Source organism: Anticarsia gemmatalis, chromosome 15 (assembly GCF_050436995.1).
Source record: "Anticarsia gemmatalis isolate Benzon Research Colony breed Stoneville strain chromosome 15, ilAntGemm2 primary, whole genome shotgun sequence".
Classification (NCBI taxonomy): Eukaryota; Metazoa; Arthropoda; class Insecta; order Lepidoptera; family Erebidae; genus Anticarsia; species Anticarsia gemmatalis.
The window spans coordinates 9,780,210-9,789,704 of NC_134759.1; the positions used below are offsets into that span (position 1 = coordinate 9,780,210).

The 9,495-nt window shown below is 33.5% G+C and overlaps 1 protein-coding gene across 4 annotated transcripts; it reads right to left on the reverse strand.

Moving 5' to 3' along the window:
* Positions 1-3,811: 3,811 nt before the first annotated feature.
* Nmdmc (NAD-dependent methylenetetrahydrofolate dehydrogenase) lies at positions 3,812-8,311 on the reverse strand. 4 transcript variants are annotated; one of them, XM_076123451.1, is made up of 6 exons: positions 8,123-8,311; positions 7,402-7,499; positions 6,526-6,981; positions 6,105-6,313; positions 5,698-5,820; positions 3,812-5,328 (listed from the first exon to the last, which is right to left on the reverse strand). In XM_076123451.1, exons 2-6 carry the CDS (start codon positions 7,491-7,493, stop codon positions 5,198-5,200), a joined length of 1,011 nt encoding a protein of 336 aa, XP_075979566.1. In that variant the 5' UTR covers positions 7,494-7,499; positions 8,123-8,311; the 3' UTR covers positions 3,812-5,197. The 4 variants fall into 4 exon arrangements, with proteins under 4 accessions (XP_075979566.1, XP_075979565.1, XP_075979567.1 ...); XM_076123450.1 differs by lacking the exon at positions 8,123-8,311 and adding an exon at positions 7,859-7,927; XM_076123452.1 differs by lacking the exon at positions 7,402-7,499.
* Between the last annotated feature and the right edge of the window lie 1,184 nt (positions 8,312-9,495).

The window sequence follows — 9,495 nt, forward strand, 5'->3', positions numbered from 1 at the left end:
TAACAAAAACATATTTATTCTTTAAAATGAAGGTCCAAAAGTAAGCATGTATTTAAGAAAACAATTGATTTTAATTCGGACTTTAAATTGAACCGAATTTACGTATAAAAAATATTAAAGTTAGTTTAATTTTAAAATAAATAAGCTAAAATATTCAAGTTGACTAACTAAGGTATTAACTTACCTACAGCTATGTAGTTTTTGCATTTATATTTTACAAGCTTCTAAAACTAAATCGATATATACAACAGTTATTAAGCTATGGGTACCATAAACTATTCGTCCCTACAAAGGACCTAAACAAACGGTAAAACTTTAATGTGAGCATTAAACTTTTCCCTTTACAATGTTATATTGTCCTTCCGGTCCCATCGTGTAATAATAGAACACCATGGATCCATGGGTTTGTGATAATCGCGAGGATACGAGATCTAAATAGACAATGTATGGGAAACTGTCTGATGGTTGGAGGAAAACAAAAGCGTAACGACAAAAGGAAAGATACAAGTAGCTCGATTCTCTACTACTATCGACTACCGACAACCGACTTGTCATCGAGAAATTTTGTTCGCCTCTGACGGCCGTCGTACAAACTTTTTTGGCAGTACATGCTGAATGTCAAAATTCGATAGCTAGCCGGTTGTCGGTAGTCGATAGTGGTAGAAAATCGAGGTACTGCACGTTTGACGCAGTGGTTGACGTGGTCACCACGCCGCAATAACCGTAGCGCCGCGTGTGGTGGATTCGAATTCTTACCGGGACAAATCTTTGTGAGATGAACACGAGTATTTGTTCTGAGCCTTGTTGTTAGCGTATCGTAAAACTATGTATTTAGAAGTATATAAGTATATTTATCGGTTATTTGGTTACCATAGTACAATCTCTGCTACCTTAACGCGATTCTTTTCAGTCGATAGCTGCTCTGCTACTGGCCAGCAGTAAAGAAATTTGGTTTGAAAAATTCTTGCAAAAATTGGGAAGGCATAGGTATGGGTCAAACGAGTATTGGACCTTTAGTATGATTCTCTGCAGTCGACATTGTCGGCAGTTTGACATTTAAAATGCGCTGACAAAATTGTTCCGATGAAGCCCGTTAGAGGCGCCTATCAGATTTTTATACAGAAATCTCGATGGCTGGCTGGTTGTCGATCCTTAGTAGGAGAGAATCAAGATACTGAAAATCCAAGGTCAGTAGTCACCACTTGCTACTACTTAGAAGAGACGGAAGCTCAATAATGTTGTTTACGTGTTAATTAAGTGCGTACTCGATCAATTAACAGATAAGTGTGTTTCAAAAACTATTAAAGTTAATTGCGTGAATCAAATGTGCGAATACTATACTTCATAACGTTACTTCTACGTCGTCCAGTTCTGTAGAAACAGGACATTTTTCAAAATAGGTAAGTAAGAATTTAATATGAAACGACCATCGATTTGCGATGATTTGTTTCGTGTCTAACTGGAATATTTTACTTTAGGCCGCTGTCAGTTAAAGGTCCTGTGACATAAGAGGCAAATGAAATAAAAAAAAATCATCTGTTTTATTTTATTTCTAGAGACATCTAATTAAAAATACGAGTAAGTATATGTGTGCCACAAAAATACATGACGTTCTACAGTATTTTTAAATGGGCACAGGGAATTAACCTCGGCCGTAAGATCTGCGCAGCCGGGCCCCTCAGATAACAAAGAAGATATCGTGTCAAAACATTGTTGAACGTCTAACGCAATATACGAACACACGCGGTAAAGACATGAATGTTATCTCGAACTCCCTGATTATTGACGTAAAACTGGCGTGAAAAGACGGTTCTTATTTTGGAATCTTTAATTCGTGCTTAGTGATAAATCATTATGCTGTTTCTTATATTTTGATAGATTGTTAATACTTACTATTTCTTAACTAAGTACTTTATTAAGGCACCGTTCCTATGTTGGGGGTTTCCTAATGGAATAAGTGACCAGGTAGAACCCTAGTACAAAAAGTTAACTTAATTGGGTTTTCATATTTATTTTTTTTGACATCGAAACTTTTTCATGTACTTATTTGCAAAATTATACGGAAGCGTTATAGAAATCAAGGTAAAAGTATATTATCTAAAGAAAATTACAATAGAGAGCTTTGTCTATTATTATATCTACATAAATAATACAAAAATGTCGAAGTGAAAATTGATAATAATTGAGGAAAAATTCAGTTTTCCTCGATCGAATGTACACGTGACAAAATTCAATTAACAAGTTAATTTCAGTGAAAACTTATTTATGTTTATCACGTTGATCTGCGGGAAAGTAGCGTGACCGTATCGTAGCTTCAAGCTTTGTTAATTGTAGGGTAAGCACCGTTACTGGGAACTTTATACAAGCATTGTTAGGCGAGATACTTCGGACAGTTGCTTTTTAAAATCTTGGTGGGATATTTATACCCCTTTTGTAATTACGGACATTTTAAAGTGCTTAAATTAGCCGAGTTTACGTAAAATAATTCATTGGAAGGCCTTGTGACGTGAGTCTAAAAAAAGTTAGACTACTGACTAATTTGAGTTGAGTTGATTGTAATGAAAATAAAACTAAGTTATAATGTATCTCCATGATTCTTATATGCTAAGTTAAATAGATTCCTATTGACCTTTATCAAACGCTCTATAAAAAGATCTTCCTATAAGAATTACCTTTCTTATCGCATACAATGGCATGTGAAGTCAGACCGGACTAATGGTCAGTGGTGTGAATAACTATCAATGAAGTCTCAGGTGTACAATCGTACCTTTCAAATGTACTTACGAAGGATAACAGACTTTGTACGTAAGTAATAGAGGGTTTTTATACCTTCACACCACGCTACTACTATTCTATTGACGACGGAGTATGACGTCATTCTTGATTAAAAAATCAGCAAAAGGAAAATGACTTCGGCTTATGTGGGTACAATGATGTTAACAAAATAACACTTTCATGTTACAACAAATTCTGCGATCAGTTGTTGATGTGATCAAAAGCTCGATTCTCTACCATTATCGACTAACGACTAGTTTCATAGAGAATCGCGCTGCAGTTGTTGCAAAAGTGGTAGATACAGAGCTTAATTTTATATACTTTTATGCTACTGAAGTCAAAATATATTTTTTGAGAACAACTGTAATCAAATACCTGTTACGTCTCACCTTGAATATAGTACCTACCTATATGATGATTATTAGGTATCTATGCTTTATGAACACCTTGAAAAACCTATCAAAATTTAATCAAAGCCTTTCTCAGTAGGCTGTATAACAGAAAATGTGGCGAGACAGGCCACAAACCGTTGTAACGTTAGACTAAAATGTGCCGCGGTCTTGTTCATTTGGAACGCGAATTAATTATTAACACCCCCCTTTATATAAAGGTTGTGCTCACGGTGGAAATTAAGACGGTACAGCGTGTGTATTGATCCAATTCTGAGAATTTGGTTTCTGATTTTTTAATTATTAACTTAGTATTTAAATCCAACAAATAAGTAATGAGCCTTATATGCTAGGTTAGCGACTAGCGGAGGTACCTACTCACACAGAATTCAGAATTAAGAACATCAGCAACCCGCACTCTTATGCACCTGATAGTGGCCTGTCTGATATATGTATCAATTTTTTTTGGAAATACACAGCAGTACTAATTACAATCCAAATAAATCATAGCAAGGCTTTCTAGTAAGTTGTCGGACTATAGGCTGTTGCCCATGTACCAATAAATGACACCTTCTTATGCACGAGGAGTTTTTAAAATATTTATTTTCATATTTAGGAGGTAGGTTTGATCGGGAATAAAAATGCAATTTTCAATAAAAATAATGTATAATTAAAGTTGCACCAACAACAAACAATAATTAAACAATTAATACGAAAAAGCGAACTTAAAGTTACGCGTAAATATTCTAACTACCTTACTAATAAACGTCGCGTTAAAAAAGTATTCTGTCTTTTTCACTCACTGAAAGTTTTATACTTGATCGAAAGTGACAAAATATAGCTCACCTATTTTAGTACATTACGTTTATCAGTAAGGTAGTAAATAACTGAGGAAAATAAATAAAACTAATGTAATCGATGTAAAAATAAATCTACTAACAGATTTTCTATTACATCGATTCTGTATACGACCAATATCACTTTCAATGACCTATAAAAGTTACACAATATTGAACTCTATTCACAAACAATTAAGTTCCAAATTACGATTTTCTTGGTACATTTCTTATAGCAAAATATTCACTAGAAGACAGTAGGTACAAGCGAATTTGTATTCTGTTACTTAAGAAATAAGGTTCAATTTATATAATAGTCTCAAGTTTCACAAGTTAGTAACTACAGTTTCATAGCATTTAGGAATGTATACACTTGTGTGTAATTATAATCTTTAAAGTAATAACAATCTTAGATATAATTAATATACCCTCTTAAATAATTAATTATTTATATAATACTTAATGATCCTTACATACTACAGAGTTATTTCATGTCTTTAATGATTTTAAGGCACATTCATTTTTCGATCTTATTGCATAAGCAAGAATTGAATATTCGAATTTTGAGATTCAGTCATGTTTTGAATATTGAAAATGAATGGAAAAATCAGTTAAACATACTATTATCCAATTCAAAGACTATTTTTGAAAATTAATAAACATAGCCAAAGAGTATGCGAAATATTTTTCACCTAAAGCATAGAGTAGGATAAAAGGAATGTTTGTGCGTGAAACTTTAATGCCTAATTTGACACGTAATTCTTTAGCACTGGGTTTTCTACCTACATTTCATTAGATTATAACATGTTTGTCAAACAAAAACAAAATATGTTAATACATAATTTAACCTTAAGGAACTACACTACTGTTTAAAAATGATAAGAAAACCTTTGTCAAGAATCATTGATCACAATGTTAGAAAGTGTTTTCATGTTAGGCGAAGATAGTCAAGAGTATAGCCAAGTGGTTTAAGATTGCACTTTTCAGGCAAGTGGACAATGGTTCGAGCCCGAGGCAACACACCTATGACTTATAGTAGATATTATGTCTTTATTAGAAAAAAAATATCACTTGTTCCAACGATGAATGAAAGCATCGTGATGCAAACTTGTCTGTCTTAGAGTTTTTAAACAGAAGTGTAGAAGCACTTATAAAATGTCTTAGTAAGCTATAAATGCGTATAAAATACGGTAATATTTACTGGAGGTTCGCGGTCTTGTCTCGTAGGTATCGGGCCGCTTGGAACGTGTTCTGCATGAGCATAGCAACGGTCATAGGACCGACGCCACCGGGCACTGGCGTGATAGCCCCGGCTATTTTGCTTACCTCTGTTTGGAGGAAATAAAAAAATAAATAAATAAGGGTGTCTTTTATTCGTGAACTAATTTTAAAATGCGGAAAAATATATCGCTAATTTGATTTGAAAAAACTATTTAAAGATCTAAATGATATAAACGATCAAAATTTTTTGAAAAAGTAGGTAATTCGCAAAATCATTGTTTAGGAATTATTTAAAGATTAAGTTAAATTAACGATCAAAATTTAAAATGTTAGCGTCCGAAATATGTATGACAAAAAGTATAGTTGCAAAAAAAAATGTAATACATCACCAATAGGTACCCATACTCATTTTGTTGTATACCTAGGTAGGTATACAACAAAAACCTATGGAATAAATTTAAAAAATCTACACTTACCATCATAGTCGACGTCTCCAACCAATCTAGACTTGCCATTCGCGTCAGTGATCTTGGTGATGCCGATGTCGATGACAGTCGCTCCAGGTTTCACCATATTGGCCTTAATAAGACCGGGCACACCTAGATAAAAGAATTAACAGTTTATATTTTCTGACTTTTCTCACGTTTCCAAGTGAAGGTTGCTTTAATTTTCTAGCTTATTCATTCAGGCGTTTTCAACAGTAGAAGTAGAGAATCCGGGACCCAAAAGAAGAGTAATAATTTTCAAAAAATCTGTACTTAAGTGGCTAGAACATCGAATAGTGCGGAGCCGCGCGAAACAGTTAACTAATTGTCGGAGAAGGACACTTTGTATTTCTACATAAATACAGAAAATTCTACAATTAATTATAATAATTACTAACCTGTAGCACTAATAATAATGTCGGCATTCTGGCAGTAAAACTCCAACTTCTCTTTAGGCGTGTATCGGTGGCAAATGGTCACAGTCGCGTCCATTCCTAGCCGGCTGTCGTGATTCTTGTCGCTATGCAGCATCATAGCTATAGGCATGCCTACGTTCTTCGACCGGCCGACCACAACCGCGTTACGACCTAGAGTCTCTATGTTGAACCTAAAAAAGGATGATGAAATTATCACAACTGTTTTTTTCGTTCATTTTTGGAAAATTTAGATAGGACAACTTTAAAAATAAATAACATTTCTTTGACTATAAGTAATTAATTACTGTTGTAACTAAAAAGAAACAAAACACATAAAAACAATTACTTCCTAGCATCAGTTTCAAACCTAATGAAATATACTGAGTGTTAAAATTTTACTGACCTTTTCAACATCTCAATCACAGCCAAAGCAGTAGCAGGAACAATAGTCGGCATATCAAGACACAGTCTCCCAACATTAATGACATGGAAACCATCAACATCTTTCTCCGGAGTGACCGCATTACACACTTTCCTCTCATCAATACCATCAGGTATCGGTAATTGAACTAAGATTCCGTCCACATTGCTATCGTTATTCAACCTCTGTATTTCAGAGATCAACTGCTCTTCAGAAATGGTACTATCATGAAGAACTACTTCAGCATCAATCCCAACATTCCTAGCTGCTAGGATTTTATTGTTCACGTAGGTGTGGCTAGCTGGGTCATTGCCAACTAAGATGCAGCGAATGGAAGGTGCCCTGTGGCCAAGGCTTATCCAATTGGCTATGTTCTGTCTCAACTCATTTTGGATTTCGTTGGCTAAGGCTTTTCCGTTGAGGATTCGGGCCATTACACTGTTAAAGAAAACAATTTTTATTATTGATGTATGAAGTTGATTTTATGTTGATGGACACTGGAATTTATGACTGTACATAATAGATAGATTACTCAAGTAACTAGTTAATGTTAAAAATCAAAGAACTATTAAATATTTATGGTGTTAACAAATTTAATTAACTTCAACATATTATAATATATTAAAGAAAAATCAACCAAGCAAGTTTTAGTGCAAATAAATTTTCTTTAAATGTGAAAAGACAAGATTAATGACATAATATTTATTTATTTCAGCCAAAAAAATTTTAGTGCTATTAGAAAAAAAATGAGGGTCAATAATTACAAAATAAAAACAAAAAAAGAAAATAAACAACTAAAAAACACAAATAAGTAGGTGAGAATGAAAGCCACAACACAAATTTGACTGTTAATTTTACCTGGCCGAGCCCAAAGAATCAATATACGTGTGGCTTCTCATTGTGGATGTCAGTAGTGCACTGAATACTCTCAGGCGGAGGATTTGCCTCATCGCCTACTGTTGACGTACACAGGTCATTAGGTCAAAGCGGCCCGACAACTCATTTTACTACATAAGATAACAATACAACAAAATCATTCTGTACCGTTGTACGAGTATCCAAATTAAACCAGTTTTTTACGGTTGTTAATTGGAAACTTGTGAGGTTAATAGTTCAATAAATATCTTAATCTCCAGTTAAGAATGAGTCCGAACTGCTTAAAACTGAATTAAAAAGCGGTCATGTCAATAAAGTTGATAACATTGGGTAATGCATAGGACAGTAACGTGACATTTATAAGATAAAATGTTCAAAAATACTGGCTGGCTGGTTGTAACTGGATTGCTTTTAAGGAAAAAAATAAGTAAGTACATACCTTTTTGGTTAAATGAGTTAACCTAAGAAAATCGCACGGTTTGTACGTGCGAAACTAACCCAAAGAACAATTCTAGTGAACAGACACTTACTTGAAGAATGGTTATAAACTTCCTACTTAGGAAAAAACAAACAATGACATGACTGCAATGTAATACGAAACACAGGCTGAACGTAATTTGTGTCGTTTGTGCAACAGTTTTAAATTAAGAATTCTGTGAATATTGCTGCACATTCAGTATAAATTTAAAAAATGTTTACTCACGTTGTTTTATTTATTTCTTTTACGAAAAGTTAAGATAATGTTAAAAAAAATATTCTCGTTACACGTGTCTCCAACGTTGCTTCAGAAGGAAATTTCCGATAGCCAATTCAGCAATAGAATAGAATTTTTTATTGGTTATTTTTCAATTGAACTGAACATCGAATCAAATCAAAACTTTGTAGGAGTTTGCAGCATGGTGTTGCAGAGCATGAGGTTTCCGAACGCATTTTGTCAAACTTTTTGAAAAATCAGTAAGAAATTATATTTTCTTTTCATAATATTACAGATATTTATTTGTATTTACTTCTTAGTAAATTTAGCGAATAATTTAGTGCATCACAAAATAAAATAGTACGCATTTAATCATTTCATTATCTTCTTTAGTTTTAGAACGTACCGATTTTGACACCTGTTTCTCGTTTAGTTACTGCTGTTTATTATTGCTTTGAAAAAGAATAATTCGTAAATTTGTTAAAATACTTACTCATTATTACGCAACGATCACCAACTTATTACATCTACTCGTATTAATCATAATGAAGGAGTATTTTTAACCACTTTTGATAAGTGAGAACGTTTTTTGATAGTGACTACAACGGATAAAAATAACATAAACTTATTATTGTATAAAGACTAACCTACTTAGGTACCTACATAAAAGTAACTTTTATTGTTGTAACAAATATTTAATTAAGTCCACTATCCAAAATCCTAAACTGCCAGGTCGACACGTAAAATGATTTGAAGATGCGTTTGACACATTAACTTATCTGATTTATATGTCTGTCCGTTGCATTATAGCTTTTAAGCGGACCTAATGAATTTTGTACGACTTTTCAGAATCGAAGCTGAGGGAGCTTGAGTTAACGGGAAGAAGTAGGTATAAGAGTTACTGTTCTGGCAATATGTTCTGGGCCTACATCTATATAGGTAGTAGTTACCTACCTATATAAAAATGAAACCCGTTTTCCTTGGTCACGGCATCACGCGTGAATGGCTGGACCGATTTTTGTGTTGTATTTGTTATTATTAGGAGAAGGTTCTTACGGAAAAAAATATTAAGAAAAGCTCTCAAAAATATTGAAAAATAGACATTTAATTTTGCATATTTTAGGGAAGTACGCCGGGTCAGTTAGTTTCAAATAAAGGAGCATGTGAAAATAACGCATTTAATAGGCCGTGAGAGGACACTGAGCTTTTCTTAGGAATATTGAGTTTATTCTGATGAAAATATTCGATTATTGCTTTACAACCTAGGTCATAGTCGTAAACTCGTAGTAGGTATTATTTTTTCCATATTTTTGTTACTTACAGCAAAGGATGATTAAGTAGGTAGGTACCTATGTATATTTTATTTAAAAAACAATTCCTTA

Excerpts from the sequence above, each read along its gene's own strand:
- Nmdmc (XM_076123451.1), bottom strand. The coding sequence starts at position 7,493 with ATGAGGCAAATCCTCCGCCTGAGAGTATTCAGTGCACTACTGACATCC. Across the intron at positions 6,982-7,401 it reads GATTCTTTGGGCTCGGCCAG|TGTAATGGCCCGAATCCTCA; the intron begins GTAAAATTAACA and ends TTTCTTTAACAG. Across the intron at positions 5,821-6,104 it reads CATTATTATTAGTGCTACAG|GTGTGCCCGGTCTTATTAAG; the intron begins GTTAGTAATTAT and ends TCTTTTATCTAG.